Here is a 26,568-nt window from a genome sequence, read left to right on the forward strand (position 1 = left end):
GAGATTGGAAACAAGTTACAATATAGATGACAAATAAAGCATTAGTATCTATAATTCATAAAGATTTCTTATAAAATGATAAGAAAAAGGTAACAAGAACTATGCAAAATGCTACTATATATAGGTAATTTATAGAGGAAACATCCTGATTAACCATACCTGCTTTCTTATAATGCTTTGACCTCACTGCTTGGTGTCTGCTATTCAATATTAAGCACTGGTTATAGATAAAGCAGACAAAATTAGAGTTAGATTCTGGGCCAAACCTCCCATCTTAGAAAACACGACTAATGCCCCAGTTTCCGGGCATCCACACATAGTGATTCATAGTTAGAACAAGTGAAGGCTAGAAATGGAACTCCATGATTCAAATACAACAATTATACCTATGTGGAGTGAAACTTTGGCTTATCTTCCCACTCTAGTAGGTGTTTCTAGCTACTGGTAACTTTCAGTTCTATGTGTGTTATAGAGCATTCTGATCTGAGAAGATTATCACTAAAGTGGGAAAAAATAAATTAACATAGCTCTAGAGCATGGGTACTGGACCCTGAATAAGAAAGATTCTTATCATTCCTAAGTTGAGTGTAGATTTCTACTGGGGGTGACCCACCTGACCAACAGGAGCCCAAGATGCAAACAAAAAAGAGGGTGTTGTTGTTGTTGTCGTTTTTAAAGACTATCTGCTATGGAAGAGGCAATGATGATTATTTTTTTTCTATTCACACTCATCCTTACGGATAGCAATATATCTAAACCAAGAAAAACAATGAAAATATATGTAAATTCCCTAAATAATGTGGCCCTATGGCTGTAAGAGCAATTGGCTTGGATGAACTTACTTTTGCCTATTTTCAACCTTTAAAAAAAGATTTAAAAAACTCTGACATATTGGGTGGAATACTGACATATCCATTTTAATATAAATATCTAGGCCCCTGTATTATCACAGATAATTCTTGCATTAAAGAAAACACTGGATTTTTATTTTGGGAGAAATTGTGAATGACTTGATTTCATTAGGTTAGATAAATGCTGAGTTATTCTGATATCTGAATTAGAAGGGACTTAAAGTCATATTTACAAAGAGTATTTTAAAACTGAGATTTGAGGACTCTCTGTATTTTTATTATTGGTTAAACCTGTGTGGAATATTAAGCGATCTTAACATTGATTTGAGTTTAGATTGCTCCTCTGTTTCTACAACCCCAAAGAAAGTATTTGAAAACATGTCACATCCTCTAGCCTCAGGAATTACCCTCTAGGGTCCTGTTTGGATGGTACCATTATTTTAAAGAGTTAAAAAGTATTTCGAGACCTCATTTCCACTAACCTACTACTGGAAGAGGAACATCATTAATGAATGGAGAAACTGGAGTATGTTCATTGCCTAGTGTGGTGTTTCTGCAATGATGGTTTTTCATGTGTAAGGCCCGAGGCCATGCTGTCATTTCTCTAGGCTCTGGAACCACTAGAGATAAGATCCTACAGTTAAGAACTCCCTTTGCACAGAACCGGCATGGTGCCAGGTGTAAATAAGTCCTTCTTGATAATGGTTGGAGACCAGGATGAAGTGACCAGAATCATTTGTGAAACGTGATTTAGGGCATACCATTCATGGCCCGAAAATACCAGACGCCTGTTTTAAGCTTGATATTCATGTCTAGGGGCTCCGAATGGCATTTATTGTTCTCTGGGTATTTGTGAGACTTCAGAATGAATAGTTTGGGGAAAAATAGGAAGGACATGTGCCTTGTCCTTTCTTAAGCACCTGTTGTTCAGGTTCTGGCTTTAGTAGGCAAGTATGTGTGCTAGTAGGAGATTTCTTGCTCAGCAAAATTTTACTACCTACATAATTTCTGTAGAGCCAGGCCGTTTCTGTTAACAAATCAACATATCTATAAAAACATCTTTTAAAGTACATTGTAGACAACTCTTTTAATTCAAGTTCTAAAGGTAAGTAGGTATTTCTTTACAGAAAACTAAAAGATGTCACCAGTCCTAAGGATCATTATCATTTAAATGAAGGTTTTTTACAGTCTCCATGACCTATTTTTAAATGTGTGAATTTATTTGCTAGGAGAAGCAGCATGTCTTTCAAAGTTCAGTAATATTTTCAGTGCTTTTTACACATTGATTCCTGATTTTGAACCTATGCTTTTTTTGTTAAAATATTATTGATCAAACTAAAAATAATCAATGCAAATATACAGGCTCACCCATGTAAAAATTGTGTTGTACTGTTGATATCTTTCAATGCAAATAATTTTATTTTCTGAAGAATTCTTAGAAGCAGAATCCTTGGCTACTAGAGGAACAAATACGAGGGCGCCATATTTTTAATCATTTTTTAAGCTTTATGACTAATGAATCAAATGTTTTTCATTGACAGTATTTATCAACTTGACTATATAAAGGATGATTAGAAAAAGTTAAGGGAGGTGAAGACAAGCCATGTTATTTTGTATATTTTGCTTTATATTTTCATAAGGTTTAATGTCACCATGATTGTTTTTATATGAAGTTGCTGACTGAAAGAGCTCATTACTGCCTTTCACTGTGGTGTATCAAAATAGTCTGTGGGTGAAGGAGATTTGAATGTAAAGGTCTGTCATAGATGAAGTCATTTTGGGAAGTGTAGAGAGTGGGTACAACAAAGTTTTTGTTGTCATAGAATTAAATTATGAATGCAGATACAATCAATGTAAGTAGTTAGCAGTTAAGTAGATAGTAGCTAGTAGTAAGTAGGAGGAGGAGGAGGTAGCTAGTAGCAAGTAGTTAAGGTCAGTAAGTAGAGTGAGCAAAGGGTATTCTGACAGGTAGCAGTGGAGCTGGAAAGGAGCCTTGGAAGGAAAGGAATCAGTTTTTCACTAAGATGCTTCTTAGAAATCATATCAGCTCCAAAGGGTAAGGATTTCTATTAAATAATATGCCATTATTTATTAATTCCATTTCCACTGTGATTGGCTTTGCTGGGGGCATTATAAATGAATGCTTTGTCACTAAGAGTCCACTGTGGTTCTAAGCATTTTTAGCCTAGTTGATTGGCTCTTGATAGAAATCTCTTAAGAATTCTCCCCCTCTTCAACTCTTCTTTTATACCTCCTCCCTTCTTAGGACTTAATGTACTCTCTGCTTAACCAAGGAGACTGGATCATGTAGTGTTAGTACCATTGAGTTTTCTTCTTTATTCCTCAAAGCCAGTGCCTTTACCCTTTCTCTTTTCGTTCCTGTCCGTTTTTAAGGAAAACTTGTCTATCTACCTTGATGAAACATTCATCTCTCTTCCTTATTCCAACTACTTTCTATGTTTGGTTTTCAAAATTTTCTCCGCTGATGCCTCAGGATTTAAAAAAAAAAAAAAATCTTCCGAAAATAAATTAAACAAAGTTGTTTCTGGATTACTTGCCTCAGTTCTTCTTTGTGCTTCCCCACATATGATCCTTTATTCTTGTTCTGGTTTTTACATGAAATGATTCCCTTCTGTTCTCTGCCATCAACAATTCATCATCAAAGAAAACTAGAAGCCCACTCAGAAACCAAAAGAGTAGGCAGCAAATAGGTTAGAATCTCCAGTCTCAAGTGGAAAAACTCCCATAATAATTGTTCTACATATTTAGCATTTCGAATTCTGGTGCTTTACACACATTTGACAATGACAAGTGTAATGAAATTGCAGAGAGGTTAAGTGACTTGTCCAAGATTAGTGGCAAATTGAAGTGCTAATGTTTAGGTTTTCTGAATTCCTGTTCCTAATTTGTTTTATATTATTAGGCATTACTGGCAAGACATTGTTAAAGTAAAAAAAAAATTCTTCATTAAATGTTCATAAAGTTTTTTTCTTCCATGTCAATATATTTTTAAACTATGAAGTAGTCTCTGTTATAAATGATTTATTTCTCTCCATCCAAAATGATGTATCTCTATACATCTGGGGCTCTTCTTCATTCAAGCTAGGCTCTTGTATGTCATATGAAGATACTTGCCTCTATACTGACATGGAAGATGATTTTCAGTTCTTGCCCATGTTGTAACCAGAGTCAATGTTGGATAATGTCAGAAAGTTTCAGACTGTGTCAGAGGACAGCTTTGATTGGGGGAAATTTCTTGAGATACCCTCAGTCTTAATATGAGAAAGTATCTCCTCTTCCCCTAACTAGTCAAATTGGGTGGAGAAGAAGGGAACAGTTTTCCAGAATTGACCTATAGACATTTTTAAGGTAATTTTCACTATTGCTAACCTTACATTGGACACAAAAGAACACTTTCCTTTCTCTAACTTCATTTTCCTGACCTCTTTCCTTTTGTACTCTGAACCATTTCTTTCCATTGAAAGGAGCCCATAAATTTCCCGTGAATGCTTTTGGTTCTGGAACATTCTAGTAATAGCTATTTCAAAAAAAGCAAAAGATCCAGGGAATAAGAACAATGACTGGACATTTTAGGTAGATTCACTTCTAGGCGGTGAGATCTATCACGGAATCAAATATTTGGGGTTATGAAGAATAATTTTGAGTCAATTAATACAGTGTGATTGGAAAACTTGTACCTCATCTTGACATGGTTGAACAGTAAAAAAAATGACCTGAAATGTTTCATGAGAACTTATATTTAAGGTTATACTTAAACAAAACAATATGAAATGCTGATGTAAAATACAACAGTTTGATGTACTTTCATGTATCACAATACATAAATTTAAATCACTTTAAATTATTACTAAATTACTATTTAGTTAAAAATAATAAGACACAGGGATTATAACAATGTGGTTTTGGAGGTGAGAAAATCCACTTTGATTTCTTTTTTTTTTTTTTAATCTCTCAACAGTCTAAGAGTACAGTTGCTTTTCTCTAGCTTTTCTTCTATACATGGTGCTGAATAAACAAGCATCTTCCATTTGCTGAGTTTTCAGTTATCTTGCACTTTGATTTTTTACTCACTTTGTAGTCACAAGATGAGAAATGTAGACACTGTACAAACAAGAAGGTCGTGCAAAGTCAAGCTCTCAAAACCACATGCAAGACTCAGTGGCACATGGTTTAGAGCTCACACACTCCAGGATCATGTAATACAGGCATGCAGATGGGAGGAAAGAAAAGCACCTACATCATGAAATTAGAGGATGATGAAAGAGAATGACATTTTCTTTATGACAATTATCTAATGCAAACCGTATACCCATAAGCTTTACCAGATTGGGGAAAGGAGCAGTTAAGTGCCTTTTTGTGGGGAGTGGGAAACTGTATATAGATATTACTAGAGGTCAAGTTGTTGTTAAAGTTAAGGATTTCTATTCTGTACTTGGCCTCTTCCAGGTTATCTTCCCCAGTTCCTTGCTTTGTATTTCCTCTGCTACGTCATGCAATAAAGATAGAACTAACATTGGAAATCACTTAACAAGCTCTAAACCTGACAGATAACAAGGGTGTTCTCCACAATTTACACGAGAATTAAATTGGATATAAATACCTCCTGTTCTTACCGGTGGGTGTTGTGATTCCATGTATTAAGGTGTGAAGCAGACAAGAAAGAGATAAATCTTTCATAAGTACATTATAAATAGGCAAGTGGTATATAAACCATATTCATAGGTAATAGAGTCAAACAATGAAAGGTAAATAGTTGTCAAAAAATAGACTTTATCACAAAAATGGTCACAAAACTAGTTATATGGAGAGGGGATGTACAATAAATGTTGATTACTGTTATTGATATAATCTGGCAGTATGGAACAACAAAACTGGGTGACACGTGTTTTGATTAAAAATTCTTGACACTGCTTCAGCCAACCCGCATTAGAGAATCCCCAATAGTTTCCGAATGCTGGTATCTTTGTTCAACAATAATACAGACGGAAATATATAAAGTGATCCATTTGTCAGTGCTTTCTAATGAGATTAAAATGTTATCTTAGTGATATCAATTTATCAAATGAATTTTCACAAGTAACTTCAGGATAATTAGAAATAGCACATGGGATTCAGTTATGCTTTTATATGAAATATGCTAACTGATAAGCTTTTCAAATTAAAATTTTTATAGTGGTGTGTTCTTATTTCTCAGTCAAATAAATCACACAGGGCTTTGATAAACTTATCCTTATATGGCTTTCAAATTGGGCAATATTTGGCATGCCTTCTGTCCTTTTGCTTCTAATTTTTAACCTTACTTTTTTATTAAAATATTGCTGGTCAAATAAAAAAATGTCAGTCTAAACTGGATAGGCTCACTTATGTAAAAACTGTTTTATGCTGTTCATGTCATTAGATGTGAGTGGTTTTATTTTCTGAAGAATTCTTAGAAACAGGGTCCTTGCTAGGTGGAGGAATTGATAGATGGTAGGGCATCATATTTTTAATCTTTTTTAATATGTCTGTGATATGCCATAGAGTTTACGTATGTCACATAATTTATCTTTAGGAATCAGTCTTTATGGTGAAACAGGTCAAAAGAATGAGACAATTCACCTAATAATAAAAAATTCTCTTTAGATCGTGTTCATGTTATTAGTTATGGTGATTTTTAAGAATTGATAGAGGTGGGAAGAATTATGAAAAGTGATTGTTGATGTTGAATTTGCTTAAAAGTTATGAAGATTTCCATACTTCCCCTTTGAAAGGAAAGATGCATTATACCAGGTACTGTAAAAGGGCACATGGTTAATTGTTGTAAAGATAGAAAAATTTGTCCTTAACAGAAACATGAAATTTCCTATGATAAAATGTTTATGGCATGCTTAAGCTCCCTAACCTCTCCTACAAACACTCAGTGTCCTGTTTTGTTTCTGTTTTTGTTTTTTAAGGAATGTTAACTTTGGATTTCTGTTTGGGGGTATCATAGTGGTTGTTACTGTTTATTTGTCAAATCTTAATGCACATGGGTCCAACTGTTTTTTAGGGTGCTGGCAGCTAGGACATGTGGTAAAAGCCCAGATCCTATGTTAGCAATATTCTCTCTAACTGGAAGTGGGAACTCTACTACACACAGTTATATCAGTTTGCATCATGTTATAATGCCTTTGCCACACAATATAACTAGATATAGCACCATGCAATGCCATGAATTGAGAATGAGAGACTATCTCCAGGGGAGAAAATAAACATCCGAGAGGAAAACAAAAGCAAGGGGTTCAAAGCTGGTGAGACTGGGTTTCCCATTTGGACTGTAGTTATAATGCCTGAGGTACTTCCATTTTGGAAAACAGAAATACATACCATGTTCATGTCAATGCCATTGGTATATGTCCACGCGTGCTGGAAATATTCTTCAAGCCGTTGCCTCAGAGGGTTGGGGATTTGGTGAAAGCGAATGAACTCTTTCACTCGAAGCATCTGCATGTGGTACCTGGCAGTTCCCGAGTATAGTCTTTGGATAATTGCAGATACATTCCCAAAAATGCTTGCATACATTAGTGCTGGATTGGATAAAAAACAAAGTTATGGGGGAAGACTGCACTTTGGCTTCATTTTATCCTCTGAGAATCTCAAGTATATAGATATTTTTTATTATCTCAATCCAGTTGTAAGGATTTACCACTGGCCCACAGGGAAAAAATAAGTTAAGCCGATACTGTCATAAATTTTATAATTTTGATGACAAATCTGGAGAGGAAAAATCTCCAAACTCACCATGGATTCTAAATTAAAATATGAACTCAGATTGTTTACACTATCAGTCTATGATCTAGAGTACTGACTAGAGATAAAAATGCCTTTAGAATAAACATTTTCTTTGTTATATCATAAGGATGTATGTCAAAGGATTACTACAGATATATTTTCTGGAACTGGAGTTAAAAGATTAATTTTTAAATTGTGACATCTCTGACTTTTGGCCTCAAACTTAACCTATTAATATTAAAAAATATATTATAAATCTTAAGGTTATTTTGAATACTTTGGTTTTGCTAAAGAATGATAAATTGTTCTAAGGAACTCATAATTTCCTTAAAGTATTTATTTGTATGCAATTTTTAATCTAAAATAATTCATTTTTACAGTATTTCCACATGTGAAATAGGTATCCCTGGCTTAGAATATGAGGATGGAATTTTATTTTTCTAGAAAAAAATGGGAAACACCTTTTTCTTTCATCTGTGAGAAGAGAGAAACTGCTCGAACAATCCTTGCCATACATTTCAGTACTTAGGTTGAGTACCCTTTTAAGTGGTTTCTGGGTTAAATCTTTGTGATTTAACAAGTTATTTGAGTAACTTCTCTTTCCTTTTATGTTTATATTCAGTTTCTAGTAATTCTAAAAAAGTGCTGTATTCTCTACAGTAAGTCAAATCATGATACATGGTCTGTATTTTGATCTTTGGGTGTATGTTAAAACCTTAGAGAGAAGTAGTGTTATGTTTAAGACACTGGAATTGTTCTATTCCGAACAGGTTGTAAAAATGAACAGCTTAAAGTGTCTGATTCAACTGTATCCAACCAACAAATCCAACTCCCCCTCCCCCACACTTTACAAACCATTACTTCTTTAAACCACTTAATCACTTTTGAAGTAGATTTTGGCCTGATTCAGGTTAAGCATTTTAAAACAATTTATCTTCTTGGTCATTTGTTTTCTTTTCCATCTTATCTTTGTCTTTAGCTTAGTATGGTCCTTGTTTGCCATAGATATCCCAAATAAGAGAATGTCACAGAGAAAGGAATTGTCCTTTGTTTTTTATCTATTTAAAGGGATGAGAGTTGGGGAGACCTCTAGGGAGCCTAAATTGGAATGTGTGAAAGACAGTAATTCTCAGTAAGATAGATAAGCTGTTTAGGTTGGATCTTCCACAGAGAAAAGACTTGAGCCTAATCTAAGTAAATGAATAGTTGATTAAGAGAGTTAGCAATACTTGCCTGAAACTGATTCTTGTGATTAAAGGAGATTCATGTGAAGAATGTATTTTACTCTTCCTAATTGTAGTGTTGGAAATATTTATGCATGCTATTATATCTCCAAAGTATCTACCATTTTTTTAAGGAAATAGTTTAGTTTATACAGATTAAGTTCACTTGATTTAATCAGAGGGCACATAATCAATGCCAGTTATTTTACCTAACCCACATATTTTGTGGAGAATCAGGGAAAACCTTGTTTTGTTTGTAATAAATACTATGGTTTCATTTCCATATTGTGGTTTTATCTCCATACTGCCATAAAAATGAACCAAGACATTAGTTTGGGTCACAAACAGGCATTTCCACTTGCTGACAACATGGCAAAATGTAGATTATAAGCATATAGTTGAATACATGAATAACATGTATTTCTCTTAGGTAGTTCTGTGTGATGGTTTTTAAAATTGTAATGAAGGCATGAATTATTTTTTCTATTTTTTTAGGAGCAACCAGAGCTAAAAGCTGTAAGCGAGAGAGAAACACAGTATAATCATATTCTTTATATATCATTTAGTTAATGCCCATCAATTGGCATAAAATATGAGTCAAAAGTAAGATGGCAGACTATATAAGGACATTTATCTCCTCAACTCAATATTTTATTTAGCTTTCCTCAATAGCGAGTTCTAATTTCATTGAAATGGTTTGTTCTAGGTTTAGCTATCATAGAAATAAATCAGGTATATCCTAAAACTTCCTTCAACACACCACCCAAAATCTGATATGCTAACCAAACTAGTAAATTCAGTTGATCATTAGGCATTAGTTGAAATGTGCTTATAGAACAAATAAATTTCTTTTCTACCCATTACACGAACTTTTAAAAGTTTTAACTTAAAAACTTAGATGTTATAAGCATATCATTTACACATAATAAAATAAATCTGTCTTAATTGTACAGATCGATTAATTTTGACAAATGTATATATGCTGCTGCAAATACAATCAAGATATGGAACATTCTTGATATGGAACATTACTCCAAAAGATTCCCTTGTGTTTGTTGGCTGCCTACACACTCACTATAGAACCTAGACAACCACTGAGCTCCAATGTATGTCATTACAGGTTAGTTTGCATTTCCTAGGATTTCATATAAAGGGAATCACGTGTGTATTCATTTGTATCTGACTTCTTTTGTTTAACATGTCTTTGAAATTAATTCTGTTGTTGTATGTATCAGTAATTTGTTTTTTTTTTTTTTTTCACTCTAGTTTTCGTTGCTTGACACTACTGGTTTATCTCTTCTGTTGACAGAAATCTCACTGTTTCTGGGTATGGGCTATTATGAATAAAATTGCCATGAGCACTTGTGTCAAGTCTTTGTGTGGACACATATTTCCATTTCCCCTTAAACACCTAGAAGTGGAATTGTGTGGTATGTATAATTTTATAAGAAACTGTTAGACTGTTCTCAAACATGTGTCAATTTATAATCCTTCCAGCAATGATGACAATATCAATTGTTCCCAACTTAACAGCTGGTATTGCCAATCTTTCATTCTAACCTTGTAGTGGGCATGTAATACTTCTTTTGAGTTTTAATTTGCATTTCCTGATGACTAATGACGTCTTTTCCTATACTTATTGGTCATTCATACATTTTGAAATGTCTATTTAAATCTTTTGCTCTTTTTTTAAATTGAGTTGTCTTTTATTATAGAATTGTATGAAATTCTTGGTATGTTCTACATACAAGTCTTTTTTTTTTTTTTTTTTTTTAGATCTAAGTGTTGAGAATATTTTCTTCTAGTCTAACACTTGCATGCTCTTTTTCCTAGCAGTGTCCTTTGTAAAGTTAAAGTTACTAATTTTGATGAAATATAATTTATCAATTTTTATTGTATGGTTCAGGATTTTTTGTTTGTTTCATTTTTGGTAATCTGTATCATTCAAATAACTTCTCTATCACATCTAAATTGTCATACTTATTATAAACTAATTTGTAATGTTATTTTATTATTATTTTAATATCTTTATAATGAGTAGTGATATCTCTCGTACAAGACATTGGTAATTTATGTTCTGTTTCATTAGTCTAATTGGAAGTTTATAAATTTTACTGGTGTTTTAAAAAGTCAGAATATACTCCCATTAATTTTCTCTAATGTTCCCATGATTTCAATTTTGTTAACTTTTGCTCTTATCTTTATTTATTCTATATTTATGTTCAGTTTAGGTTGTCTTAGAAGCTTAGACTTTGATTTTAGATCTTTCCTTTCTAAATAAAAACACTTAAAGCTACACATTTCTTTCTCAGCATGGTTTTAGCTGTCTCTTTCACATTTTGATACATTTTATTTTCATTTTCATTCAGTTAAATTATTTTCTAATTTTCCATGTGATTTTTTTTCTTTGAACCATAGGTTATTTGGAAGTCTGTTACTTACTTTATTTCTTTCCTTTTTTTTTTCTTTAAGATTTTATTTATTTATTTGACAGAGAGAGAGATCACAAATAGGCAGAGAGGCAGGCAGAGAGAGGGGGAAGCAGGCTCCCTGCTGAGCAGAGAGCCCGATACGGGACTCAATCCCAGGACCCTGAGATCATGACCTGAGCTGAAGGCAGAGGCTTTAACCCACTGAGCCACCCAGGCGCCCTGTTACTTACTTTCTTTCCAAATATCTGTACCACTCTTTTTTCTCTTCTCTCTTCTCTCCCCTCCCCTCCCCTCCCATTCCCTCCTCTCCCCTCTTCCTTTCTTCTTTCTTTTCTCTCTCTCTCTCATTGATTTCTGGTTTCTCTTGTGGTCAGAGATATACTCTGTATGATTCAATACATATACATTTGTTGAGTTTTTGTTTTGTTTCTGGTTCAGAATATGGGGTGCTTGGGTGGCTCAGTTGGTTAAGTGTCTGCTTTTGGCTCAGGTCATGATCCCAGGGTCTTGGGATCTAGTCCTGCATTGGGCTCTCTGCTCAGGGGGGAGCCTGCTTCTCCCTCTCCCCCTGCTTGTAATCTCTCTCTGTAAAAAAAAAAAAAAAAAAAGAAAAGAAAAGAAAAGAAAAAGAAAAAGAATATGACCTGTCTTGAAAATTTGATGTGTAGTCCAGCATATGGTCTATCTTTGGTGATTATCCCACATACACTAAAACAGAATGTGTATTCTGCTGGCATTCTATAATGCCAATATATCAAGTTAATTGGCAGTATCATTCAAGTCTTTTATATCTACTGATTTTCTGTCTGTTGATTCTATGAAACATAGAGGGAGGAGTGTTAATTGCTAACTATAACTGTAGATTTGTCTTTTGAATTTGTCTATTTCTCTTTTAGGTTTGGTCAGTTTTTGCTTAATGTAATACTCTGTGACTGGGTGTTTATACACTTAGGACTGTGGTGGCTACCTTGTCTCTGGTAATAATAGTCCTTGTCCTTAAGTCTGATTTAAAATCAATACTGCTCTTTACATTTTCTCATAATTAGTGAATATGGGCACATCTCTTTCCATCTTTTTCTTTTACCTGTCTCTTTATATTTTAAGTGTTTTCTTTAGATAGGATAGAGATGAAACTTTTTTCAGAACAGTCTGACAATTTCTGCAGTTTAATGAGAGTTTAGCTCACTTACATTTAATGGAATTATTAATGTGGCTGTGTTTAAATCTACCATTTTGTTATTTGTTTTCTCTAGGTTCCCATTTCTCTTATTTCCTATCGTTTGGTTTTATTAAGTTTATTATTTAATTTCATCTTCCCTATTCATTTGTTAGCTGTGTTGAAGGAGTTACAGTATGCATTTTTAAGTTATCACTCTGGACCTTAAATAATATAATAGCTCTTCATGGATAATGCAGGAATCTTGCAACAATATACTTCCATTCCTTCTTTCCATTTTTATACTATTATTGTCACATTTTTAATTCTACATATGTTATAAAACCTAAAATTCATTCTCCTAATTTTTGCTTTAAAAATTATTTTTGAAGACATTTAAAAATGGGAAAAAATCTTTTAAATCTATCTACATATTAACCTTTCCTGGTGTTCTTCATTTGTTTTTCTGGATCCAAATTTTCATCTTAATAACATTTTTTTTTTTACCTGAAAAACTTTATAATTTCTTATACTCTGCTTGTGATGAATTATGTCAGGTTTTATTTGTCTGTCACTCTTGAAGGATAGATTAATTGAACCAATATTTCTGTGTTGACAGATTTTGTTTTTATTTGGGCACTTTAAAGATTTTATTACATTGTGTTCTGGCTTGCATTGTTTCTAATAAAAAATATGTTCTCAAACTGATGTTTTTCCTCTGTACATGATGTGTCTTATTTTTTCCCCTCTGGTTACTTTTATTAAGACTTTTTCTCTTTATCATTAGTCTTCAGTAATTTGAGTATGATGTGCTTTTGTGTGTGTGTGTGTGTGTTTTGCCTGCTTAGGGGATTCACTAAACTTTCTGAATCTGTGGTTTCTAGATTTTATCAATTTTGGAAAAATTTCAGCCAGTTAAAAAATATTCTTATGGTTCCCTTCCCCATTTTTCTGGAAGTCCACACACACATTTGTTAAAGTGCTTGGTATTGTCTGCTAGTTTCATCATTTCTGTCAATTCTGGTTCTGGGCTTTAGTTTGTTTGTTTTAGTAAGATATAATTGACATACAACATTATATTAGTTTCAGAAGTACAACATGGTGATTTGATATTTGTATAGAGTCAGAAATGATCATCACAAAAAGTCTAGTTAATATCCATCACCACACATAGTAACAAAGTTTTTTTCTTGTGATAAGAACTTTTAACATTTACTCTTTAAGCAACTTTCAAATATACAATACAGTATTATAACTACATTCACTATACTATACTGTACTTTATATTCCTATTTATTTATTTATTTATTAAGAGGAAATTTGTAACTTTGATTCTCTTCACGCATTTTACCTGCCCCTCACCCCCAGCCTCTGGTAACCACCCATTTGTTCTCTGGATCTATGAGCTTGGCTATTTTTGTTTGTATTTTGTTTTTGTTTATTTGTTTGTTTGCTTGTTTTTTAGATTCTACACATAAGTGAGAGTATAGGGTATTTGTGTTTTTCTGTCTGACGTGTTTCATTTAGCACATAATGCCCTCAGGGTCTATCTGTGTTGTCACAATGGCAAGATCTCATTCTTTTTTCTTTCTTTTTATGGCTAAATAATACTCCATTGTAAGTATATATTACATCTTCTTTATTGATTCTAAGTTAAATTTTTTTTTCATTATTGTTTAGATTTTCTTATTCTTAACTTTTCAATTTTTAAATGAATTCTGGACACTTTAAATAGAACATTGTTTAATGTTGGTATGAATGTTGGATATTGTTCTTACACAGAGTTAAAATACTTGTAGATCAGTTTGTTTCTTTTGAGGCTTATTTTTTAAGCTTTGTTAGGGATAGACTAGCCCTAGTATTATAGCACTATTTTTCCGAATTTTCTAATAAATACTTTTGATATTCAATGAGGGCTTTTCACTCTGACAGGGATCTGAGTATTTTTAATACATGTGAGGTCAGGAAATTGTTCAATTTATGGTACTTCTGGTATGTATTAGATAGGCCTCAAGTTTCCCTCATGCATTCGTGACTTAGTATTAATCAGTAGACCCAAGAGGTACCTCTGCTTAACAGTGGAGCTTTTTTCTGCTATAGCTGCCTCTTTTCTCGTTGTCTGTCTTGCAAATTTTAGCACTCTAGTTACCATGACCTCTGATCTTGTTTTCTTAACTGGATGGGATCACTGTTATCTGCTTATGTTGCTTTTCCTTTCAGTTTGGTCCAGAGAATGACTCCTGGCAGAAAGCTGAAGATATCATGGGGTCCATCTTGCTTGTTTTCCTTCTTCAGAAATCAAAATTCCCTACTGTTTTCCAATGACTGAAAACAATTGCCTTCTGTATTCTATTCAGTTTTCTGTTATTTTCAAAAATTTTGTGGGAGTGTGGTAAATTTTCAGTTATTCCATTATTGCTAAAAGCAGAAATCCAGTAATTTTCACATGCTATAAAACAAGAAATTCTCCCAAGATGTTTGTAAGAAGGTTAGGGATGGCATACATTTACCTTTATTTACTGGTTTATGAATTTTTAAAATTATTATGTATATTATATTTATAATATTTGAACAAAAATATAAACTATAGGGTGCCTGGGTCGCTCAGTTGTTAAGCATCTGCCTTCAGCTCAGGTCATGATCCCAGGGTCCTGGGATCGAAGTCCACATCGGGCTCCCTGCTTGGCAGGAAGCCTGCTTCTTCCTCTCCCACTCCTCCTGCTTGTGTTCCCTCTCTCTCAGTATCTCTCTCTGTCAAATAAATAAAATCTTCAAAAAAATAAACATATAGTATAATACATAGATATAAATATATGAGCATAATTTATATTTACACTTATTTAATGGCTGCTTAAGTTTTTCTTTATTTTTTGTTTTGAATTGCATACATTTTTAAAATGAATTCTCTGGTCACTCTTGTCTGTACACATTCAGCAATACAGTTGGTAACTGTCTTTGCAAACAACAGTTTTTAAAATATATCTACAGACATTTGAGTCATTTGCATTTAGTTAGATGATCTCTTTTTATGTTTAATTTTTAGTTTCCTTGAATTATATTGTTGTAAGAGAGATGGTAGATGCTTTGTTTTTTACAACTTGGCTTCAAATTTTTCTTTTTGAATGAAGATTGGTTTTAAAGAAGTTTAGGTATGATGAGAGAGTACACCTTGATAACTAGTGTTAGTAAATACACAATATTTCACATCATATTTTTAAGATATTGTATATTATTTTAAGCTTAAATTTTTATTTTTATTATTATTATTTTTTAAGATTTTATTTATTTATTTGAGAGAGAGACAGTGAGAGAGAGCATGAGCGAGGAGAAGGTCAGAGAGCGAAGCAGACTCCCCATGGAGCTGGGAGCCTGATGCGGGACTCGATCCAGGGACTCCGGGATCATGACCTGAGCTGAAGGCAGTCGTCCAACCAACTGAGCCACCCAGGCGTCCCTAAATTTTTATTTTTTTAAGGATTTTATTTATTTGAGAGAGAGTGAGAGATTGAGGGAAAGAGAGCATTAACAGGGGGAGGGCCAGAGGGAGAGGCAGACTCCCTGCTGAGCAGAGAGCCTGATGTGGGGTTGGATCTCAGGACCCCAATATCATGATCTAAGCTGAAGGCAGACGCTTAACTAACTGAGTAACCCAGTTAGGCTTAAATCAGGGCACTCATGATCTAAGGAGTATGTGTTTAGTATAGAAATATAACTAAACAAAGACAACCAAATCATTTTCTAACACAGTTGGATCTGAATGGAAATACCATGTGTAGGTGCACCCATATACATGAAATGGCTAAGCACATTTTGGGGCATTCTTCTTATTAAGTTTTAAGTCTTAATTTGACTTTTTTTATTTGTAGCATAACAGGTGATGACAGAACTCCCCAGGAATACCTAGAAATTTTTTCCTGTGTGACACTGAGCTCTACATAATTCCCTTTTGATTAAGGTTTATAGAACCAAGTCCATTACTCAATAAAGTATATTATGTGGAATGAGGTTCTATCTTACTCTACTCAATTAATTAGACCAATTGCTCTTTTTCTAAAAGATGAAAAATATCTGCAGAAAACAAGTATCCTTCTTTTAGAATTTATAGAAATAGCCTTGTATTATATTTAAGAGGGAAGGAAAGAAGGAATAAAGGAAAGAAGAAAGAAGGAAGGAAGGAAAAAAGACTGCCAATTATCCTGATTTAGGTATTAGAGATTGGATATAAACCAAATAAAGAACTGAGTTTCCCTAATTTAACATAATTCACTTCATAAACAGTACTATGTATTTAACATAATCCTCACAAGTGGTGGGAGTTTCTAAGTAGTTAGCAGGTTAGAAAATTCTTTCTTGCAATTTCTAAGTTTCAAAATGTAGGTTCTGTTTTATTTATTTAAAAAATATTTATTTCTACATAGATGTTTGAATAATTAGGAACAAACTTTTAAAAATTTTGTTGGTTTTCTACCTATTTCACTAAAATTGATAAATCACTATATGATATTTACTAGCAGTTATAATCACAGAGTGGTTGGGACTGTGTTTGTCCTGAGAGATTCAATCTCTCTGGAATTAATTTTTCTGTGTTTCCTAGTAGGTCCCTTTTCCATCTCCTTCTGGGTGCAAGGCTACTTCTGTGTTTGTAGCCCAGACTTAGCCTGAATCTGTAGACTATCTCAAGAGTTATTAGAATATAATGCTATTTACCTATACAAATCTTATTAAAATAACAATACTGAGACATATATATGAAAAGCAAATTTTAAATACAATGAACAATAAACTGGATGAATTGATACAAGTTTCATAAATAAGGCATACCTAAATACATTTCATTTGCATATATGTTAACATTTAAAATCAACTCTGGATCTATTTTCAGATTTGTACACCATCTAGGAATGATGCCCTTTTTTAAGCTTTAAAAATCCATTATGGTTTAGTCAACTGCAGCTTGGTATCACAGCAGTTATCTTTAGTGACTCCACACTATGATTTTTAAAAATACTAAAATATCTTTAGTTGAACATATAATTTTTATTTCTTATTGTAAAAATATATCTCTTAATGATGCTTATGTCATCACCCCATTACAAGGTAAAGAGCAATCACTTAAACTTTGGAATAATATCATAGGGAAAGGAATTTTTAGCAAATAAGTGGTGAAAAATACATATATATATATATATATATATCTGTCTATACAGATATATTTAAGAAATATATATTATATATGTTATATAGAAATATATGTTACATAGAAATATACATTATATAGAAATGTTATATATGTTATATCTGTATATATATTTTTCTATCTAGTAATATGTTATATATGTATATATATATCTATCTATCTAGTAACATGTGTGTATATATATTTCTATCTATCTAGTAATATAAGCTATTCTTTCCTACTCTAATCTGGTCTCAGCTTAAAATAGAAAATAACCACTACCAGTCATTTTACAGCAGCAAAAGTGAACTATAAGTATGAATTCTGGAATCCCAAGATCTACATTACTCCAGTTTATGTTTGTGGTTTTCTGAGGTTCTGAAAGTCCTTTTGGCATCTCCCCTTCACAGACAGAATCAGGTTTGATAGAATATAATACCCATATATGTAATTCCATTATCTCTACAGTTTTCGATAGTTTTTTCTTCACCTTACTCTGAATTGTCTACAGATATCAATTCTGTGATATTTTATCCTAATAGATAATAAAAGAGAAATCTACTTACAGCCAATCAACATGACACAGATTGAAAAGATTTTCTCCGAATTGGTATTAGGAGACACATTCCCGAATCCTACACTGGTTAAACTGCTGAAGGTAAAGTAAAGTGCTGTGACGTATTTGTCTTTAATGGACGGTCCAGAACTTGAGTCACTGTCATTGTAACGTTTCCCAATTTGTTGTCCTAAGGAATCCAACCATCCGATTTTGTCTGTCAGGTAGGGCCTTTCTACATTCCCAATTGCATACCAAATGCAAGCCAGCCAGTGAGCTATCAGGGCAAATATGCACATTAAGAGCATTAGAACAGCAGCGCCATATTCTGAATATCGATCAAGTTTCCGGGCCACTCGCACAAGTCGAAGGAGTCGAGCTGTCTTCAAAAGACCAATTAATGTTGTTGTCTGTGGAAATAAATGTGTATGGTCAGAAATGGTTGGCAAACAATTCAGTGTATGTTTCTGTGAAGCCAAGTAAGTAAAACAGGTTAAAACAATATGGCAGCATTGAGGATGAATGCATATTTGAATCAAATATTAAGGTGGTTTTTTAAAAATTTTACATCTGCTTTGGGAAATACTTTTAAAGTCTGTGGCACATTAATTCATTATAGTGACATGCAAGACCCATGGGACAGAGACTCCACCTGTCCAGTTTTATCTTCTAACCAAGTCCCTTGGTTACTCAGATAACGAATACTCAGGAAATTATCCCTTCACCAATAAACATCACTGTGTGTTGCTGGTGTGGCTAATAACGGTCACACACTGGGATTATAGTGTTGAGCAGGCAGACGTGATCATTTTCATAACAGAAAGAGACATTTACTTACTAGACAAAATGCCTTCTCTAATGAGGAGAAACAAGGTTCACTGTCTTGTGGGGAGAGAAAGTTATTTTTTAAAGAAACAAACAATAAGCTCATTTCAAGGTGAAAAGTGTGATAATGATAATAAAACAGAGTGGTATGAGAGATGGTGTCTGAGGGCATGGTCAGCATGGTGGTGACTTTAGAAAGAAAGGCCAAAGAAGGTCTTGCTGAGGAGCTGATGTCAAAGTTGAGAGAAGCCCACATAATGAGCCAGGCAAACACATCATTGGGAGATTTATTGGATGATTGTATGCATGCCTTATGCACTATATTTAAATTCATTTTTACTTTCCAAATGTGTTACACTGATGAATTGTTCCTTGATGTCGCAATGATATGATGTATTTTTCTTTGGGATGTGATATGTGTAACTAATTGTATGATTATTACTGACCAGGTATCTAATGATAGGACACTTCTATATAATAGCAGGATACTTAACTGGTTGTTTGGATTTGAAATCTGATAAGTACAAATTACAAGTTCATTTCTTAGGTTTCCTAAATAATGTCAGCTATAAGTACTATATAATTCACAGGGCATATAATTATTCCATAGTTATATGGTGTTTACCAATCAATTATTGAGTCATTTTATGTGTTCATTGTTGGTGTTTATTTTGCAAAGTACTACCAACTGCATTAAGAACGCTTATATTTTAATTAAAGAAATAGCACATGTCAGAGCTATTGCCCTCTATGTTTTCATATTGACTTGGGAAAAAAAAGCACTAAATGTTAAGAAAAATAGTTTCATTAATATTCCATAATAAGTGTTGTAGTTTCTTTCTCTTTCTTCTTTCCTTCCTTTCTCCTTCCTTCTTTTTTTCTTCTTTCTTTCTTTCTTTCCTTTCTTTTTCTTTCCTTCTTCCTTCCTTCCTCCCTATCTATCTATCTATCTATCTATCTATCATCTATCTTCTTTCTTTCTTTCCTTTTTCTTGTGCCAGAGTGGTCACTAGGAGAAGGGGAGATCCTTTGGTCTCCTCTGAATTCTTTTCAGTTTGTATTGGAACCTTCTAGAGATGAGAGAAAATTATGTAGTTGGGATGTGCTTATCAGATTTGGGCTCTGGTCTTTACTCATTATGGATTGTGTGGAAAAGTGGATCTTCCTTATTTTCAATGTTGAGTTACTAATTTTCAAGGTGGAATAGAGAAAACAGTATTCTTTTTCTTCACAGATGTAAAGAGTTTATCTCTTCTTGATCAATAAATGGAGAGTTTAAGTTAGTATTAGGTAGTTCTCTGGAAGAAAAATCAACTTCCATCATTTGAATTATCAACATTTTAACTGAGCAGCTATATATTTTTTTTCAAATTTAGTTGGTTCTTTTTTGTTTGTTTCAACTTTTTATTTAAGTTGTAGTTAGTTAATATATAGTGTAATACTGGCTTCAGGAGTAGAATTTAGTGATTTATCACGTATAACACCCAGGGCTCATCACAGCAAGTGCCATCTTTAATCCCCATCACCCATTGAGCCCATCCCTCCAGCCCCACCCACCTCCCCTCTAGCAACCCTCAGTTTGTTCTTTATAGTTAGTAGTCTTTTATGGTTTGCCTTCCTCTCTCTCTCTCTTATTTTTTGTTTTTGTTTCTATTTTGCTCCTTAAATTTCATGTATGGGTGAAATCATATGGTATTTGTATTTAGCATAATATACTCTAGCTCCACCCACACTGTTGCAAATGGCAAGATTTCATTCTTATTGATGGCTAAGTAATAGTCCATTGTATACATGTACAACTTCTTTTTCCATTTATCAACTGATGGATGTTTATCCATAATTTGGCAATTTTTGATAGTGCTGCTATAAACATCGGGGTACATGTTCCCTTTCAAATCAGTATGTTTGTATCATTTGGGTAAGTACTACAATTGCTGGGTTGTAGGATAGTTCTATTTTTAACATTTTGAGTCACTTCTATACTTTTTTCCAGAGTGGCTGCCCCAGTTTGCATTCCCACCAACAGTGTAATGGTCTCCAATTTCTCCTGCATCCTTGCCCACATCTGTTGTTTCCTGTGTTGTTGATTTTTGCCATTTTGGCATGTGTGAGGTGATACCACATGTAGTTTTGATTTGTATTTCCCTGATGCCAAGTGATGTCTGTTTTAGCTGATTTGTTAGGTGCTAGAACCTTGGAACAAACAAATGAATGTATGGATTCTGCATCCATACCAGTCTGTCATCTTGGACAAGTTGTTTATTTAATTTTTAAACCTCAATTTTTTCATCTCTGAATGGGTATAATAATGCCTCCTCACAGGGTTGTAGACAATGCCCCATAAATACTAGCTTTCTATGTTATTTAAATATCCCATGTGCTTTAGTTTCCATCAGTAAGCAGGAAAACTATATTCTGAAATAGATTGATAGAACTTACACATTTTCCAAATGCATTACTTTGATAGCTAGAATTCTAGCTGGAGGCTTCGTAACACCGGCCTTGTGGCCTCCCCAGGAAATGGCAGTAATGTTAAAGACAAGAGCATCATTTAGATGCCCTGACTGCTTGGACTTCAGTAACAGGAATCACCCTGGTTCAATGTGTCTCTTTCTACACTTCACAGTTTCAGTTTGTGTGTTTTTCTTCCTTGCTCTGTTACCTATTTACTTGTGTTGAGAAATCAGAAGTATTTGAAGATAATTGTTCAAAACTTATCTTTGAAAGAAAATTTCTTTCTGAACCTCAAAAATAAGTGAAATATAATGAAAATTCTCTAGGGTATTTGGTTAATGAGGTTAAATGCTTCAAAAAAAATGAGATGTTTTAATAACATGTTGTGATAATAAGTACTAAAGACTCTTCTAGCTGCCAAGATAGTAAAACAAAAATGATGTTATAAAAAAAAAAAGAAAAAGAAAAAGGAATCAATTTGCTGTGTAGGCTACCTCCCTCCTTTCTTCTTCTTTCAAAAAAACATCTGATTCTTCTAGGATTGTATCAAAATGAGATAGAACCTAGGTGATAGTAAGTTCTTTAAGCAGATAAATGAATGTAATTTATATAATAACACATAAGTAACATCTTTTCTGGAAAAAAAAACTTAAATATAGCACAGAATGGAGTCTCAACCTAACTGACATATTCCAACAAAGTAATTGAAGTTGTAGAGCAAGAGGGAGGGAGAGAAAGAGAGCAAGAGGGGAGGGAAGAGGGAGAGAAGGAGAGAAAAGTAGAGGGAGACAAAACGGGGAGAAATAACGAAATAGTTGTTTCACCTTTCAGTTGCTTTATAAGGTTGAGTGAAAATTGACTTCAACAGTCAAAGCTATTCTCTTGTGATTTCATAACATATAATCAAGAATAATCACATATGTTGTTTGACAATGTAACAAATGACTTGATCTTATTTTTATTGTTGTCAAGATGCTGCTAACACACCTGGGTATTCTTCCTTAGCTACTGTTGCATACAGAATATCTTGTAGATGACACCTAAGAGGGCAATAACTCTTTTCTTCTTCTTTAAATATCTCTTTAAAGATTTAAAGTGTTTTGCCCATATTACACAAAGAGAAAAACGATTGCACCAAAATTTCAGAGACAGTAGCCTAAAGAATGATCAATCTCCTCTTGCTGATTTGTTGGAGACTATTAATCCCCACTGTTTAGCTCAATGTACTCTCTTTGTAGTATGTGCAAATGAAAAATGAGACCAACAACTACCTTATAGTTGTATTAACGTCAAAACTTGGCTAACTAGAATGTTTTTGGCATATATATTTCTCTTACGGTATATCTAATTTCTAATTTCAGACATATTATGTAAATCTATTTTTGTGGGGTTTTTTTCCTACTTTTAAAAAATAGAAATAAAATTATCTTTTAAACTGTGCAATAATTTCAAAAGAGTAGAGGTAAAAAAATTTCTCTTAGATGTTATTTCTTAACTTTTTACTGGTATTAGAAAAAATGCTGTTTATTATTACTTTTGGTAGACTAAAAAAGCATAAGAGCTCACAAGACTCTTGTGATTATGTGATTATGACCTGCAAGATATCATAATAGTAAGTAAGGTGGAGGAAGAGGTGAGTTAGTTTGCCGTAGCTTGAAGCAAAGTACTTTGTTTTTTGGTTCTGTTCATGAACTGTAGCCAAGGAGACATAATGAATTCTAGCAAGCCGTGGCTCTGCCTCATTAGTACCTATGCCATTTCAGACCTGAACTCCTTTAACTGTGATTGAATGATATTGCAAACTCTTTCTGCCTGAATGCCATAGTAAAGAAAGTATACTTATTTAGGACTTTATTTTTAATGTACTTTGCAATAACTTTTAAAATGTAAAATGTAAAATGTAAAATAACTCTTCCTCTGGCAATTCAAATTATTCAAGTTCTGGGTGGTATACCAATTTAAATTTTTTTTTTTAAAATGTGCCCATATCATAGTTTATTAAAGCCCTAGATACTTTCAGGGATCCTGGGTGGCTCTGTTGGTTAAGTGTCTGCCTTTGGCTCAGGTTTTGATTGCAGAGTCCTGAGATCAAGCCCAGGTTATGCTCCTGGCTCAGTAGGGAGTCTGCTTCTCCCTCTTCCTCTGCCCCTCCCCTGGCATGTGCTCTCTCTCTCTCAAATAAAAAGAATAAAAAATTTTAAAAATAAAATGAAACCCTAGACACTTTTTTATACTGAGGTAGAAGTAAGTTTCCTTTATTAAATATGACTTTCTTAACTAAACTTTATTTTAAATATATATACTCTAAAAAATTGCAATTTTAGAAACACCAGACCCAGACTCAAGATGACCATGTGATTTTTTTTTTACTAGATATTTTACAATAGATGAGTTAATATCCTTTCTTAGTGTAAGTGAAATTCTTTCTGAAGGCCTGAAATTAGAACAGGGGACTTCTTACTATTATCAAACAATTCTCTTCTTAAGAATAAATCCGGTTACACTTAAACTGAGAAATCCTCATCAATAAGAGAAAATATTATGCTCAATAATTTTCAAAATTTCTAAAACTTTTCCAAAACTTTTGCCTGTAGTAAGTGGGTAGAATTATTTATTTATAAATGGGGAAATACCAGTATGAGATCTTTAGTTTTGCCTACAGGATTGAAAGAATGAATCATCACTGAAAATTTCTCCTTAATCCATCATTCTATTCTGTTTGTCAAGAAATATTTGGGTACAAGTGGGGAAATGGGAACACTTAGTAACACATTTCATAACTCTACACTCATGTTTTGCTTAAGGTTTTATTTCAATTTCCTCTAAGCTCTGTCGCTTATATATACCATTCCATGAATTGCTTACCCAATAAAACTTAACAATATTGAAACTAGTTTTGAGTTTTTTGTTCAGTTTGAGTCACACTTTTTCCAATATTTCTAAGGACACATTCACTAATACAATAAAAAATAAAAAGAAACCATATTTTGAGTATGTAACAAACCTTAAGGAAATCACCTAATTTATTCTTTATTTATTCATACCAAACCTTACAAATTCCTCCACAAACTGAGACTTTCAAACTCAAGAATTTACAACCTCCCTGTGAAACTCACTCCAATGTTTAACAACCTTTACTGTCAAGATGTTTTTATTTTTATTTTGTTTATAATTAACATTCTATTTTGCTGCAATTTGAACTCATTTTCCCTTTCTGTAGTTACAATAACATGGAAAACTGGTCATCAAATGCTTTTAAATAGTAATAAGCAAATGTTACAATGAATACAAAATTTTGGATGTTATATTTTAAAAAGAGAATTTGACTTGTTTTGAGAAATATTTAACCAAATATTGAACCTTTTGTCATCTCTAGCAAATTGTAGACAAAAGATCACACATACATGATGAATAAATGGTCAGCTAAATGAAAAACATATTTATTTTATGGAATGTTCTTATATTTCCTTGGTTCAAAAATTATTGCATTGGAGACCCTGCGTCTCTTACTTGTCAAACAACAGATTTTTAGAGGCATGACCAACAACCTCAAATATAAGCCAATGGAGACATCTGCCTTAACTTCCAAGAACTATCTAAATGGATACACAGTCACTTTATGGGTAGGAATATATTATGTATACAGTTCTTCAAAATGTATTTTGGTTTTTAAATTTGAACATTAGTATGTCTAATGTTTTAGCAATTCACTTCTAACAAAATAATGGCAACTGCTGTAGATATTAGGTTCAGAAAGAATTCTGACAAGGTGATCTGAATTTCTATACAGATGCTTGCTAAGTTTTCCCTTGTATCCTTTCTATGATGCATCTAATAGACTACTGAAACAAACATATCAATGTCAACAGAAACTCCTCTTTTCTATTAAAACTTCCCCTCAAAGAGCACTGTATATACTTAGGTTTCGAAGACCTTGTTTGTATTCAGGATTCATGAAAAGTAACAGTAAAGTGGGAATCCAGAGAGGTCCACAAAGGAAGTAGTTAATAAAAAACAAACAAACAAACAAAAAATACTAATTTTCCGGAGAGGAAGACGTTAATGAAGTCTGTAACTAAAGAGAACGCTCTAGATTCTAACAGCTGATAAATTTGAAATTCAGATAAGCAAAATATGGGAAAACTTGAGGGAGGTAATGAAAAGTTGACTTTTTGGAGACGGAGTCAATAGTGTTGTTCTCTTGCATCAGTGATATTGAGACAATTTGCTATGGGTGGCATGATACTTGATGATGCAAAAATTAAGAAATAGAGACTCTTTTCCTTTCTTGGTCTGTCTGGATGGCATTAATAATAGGAAGATACTAATGACATCGGAAAGCCTAGTTATTGCCCAGCATTTCTTTCTTTTCTTTTTTTAAAGATGTTATTTATTTATTTGAAAGAGACCAAAAGAGAATGAGAGGGTAAGGGCAGAGGGAGGGGGAGAAGCAGACTCCCTGTTGAGCAGGGAGCCCAATGTGGGGTTTGATCCCAGGACCCTGAGATCATGACCTAAGTGGAAATCAAGAGTCAGATGCTTAACTGACTGAGCCATCCAGGACCCCTGTCAGTATTCCTTTCTTCAACATATTTTCTTAATATTTTGGAAAATCCTCTAGTTATTAGTAGAAGATTTGCTTTTACTTAGGCTAAAATATTAAATGAGTGTTTTGAAAAAGTGGGCAATTCTGTTCATATAAAATATATGTGTAATTCTGCTTTAGTAAAAATGTATATGCCAAGCTATCCTCAGCATTGCTAGGATATATGTTTTATAGCTAAAATAATATAGATCCAAAATTCAAATAGGTTTCCTTCTTCAGGGCTGAGTGTAAATAGAACTGAAATATTACAGTAGCCTACCATTTAGAGAAATTGACAAGGAAGACACTAATAGTTAATTAACTATTTTGACATTGACAAAATTGTTTTCTCTAAGGTCATCTGAGATGCTGTGATGCATAGAAAAAAACATTTTAATAATTCAGCTAGAATTAAGCAATGATGAAATCATGGCTGTCCTTATATTTAGCTTAAAACCACTGCTTTACTTGATTATTTATGTCTTTGTTTTGTACAAATGTTCACCTGTGAGCATATGGATTTCTTCTTTGATCCAGAT

General features: G+C 33.3%; 1 protein-coding gene across 1 annotated transcript in view; it reads right to left on the minus strand.

The window, feature by feature from the left end:
- KCNH7 (potassium voltage-gated channel subfamily H member 7) overlaps positions 1-26,568 on the minus strand; it is a 485,779-nt gene that overhangs the window by 36,777 nt on the left and 422,434 nt on the right. The window contains exons 8-9 of the mRNA XM_059392755.1: positions 18,176-18,575; positions 7,218-7,417 (exon numbers count right to left, since the gene is read on the minus strand). Of these exons, the coding sequence (XP_059248738.1) occupies positions 7,218-7,417; positions 18,176-18,575 (600 nt within the window). The remainder of the gene's footprint in view (positions 1-7,217; positions 7,418-18,175; positions 18,576-26,568) is intronic.

The sequence above is a fragment of the Mustela nigripes genome, chromosome 3 (genome assembly GCF_022355385.1).
Source record: "Mustela nigripes isolate SB6536 chromosome 3, MUSNIG.SB6536, whole genome shotgun sequence".
In the NCBI taxonomy this organism is placed as follows: Eukaryota; Metazoa; Chordata; class Mammalia; order Carnivora; family Mustelidae; genus Mustela; species Mustela nigripes.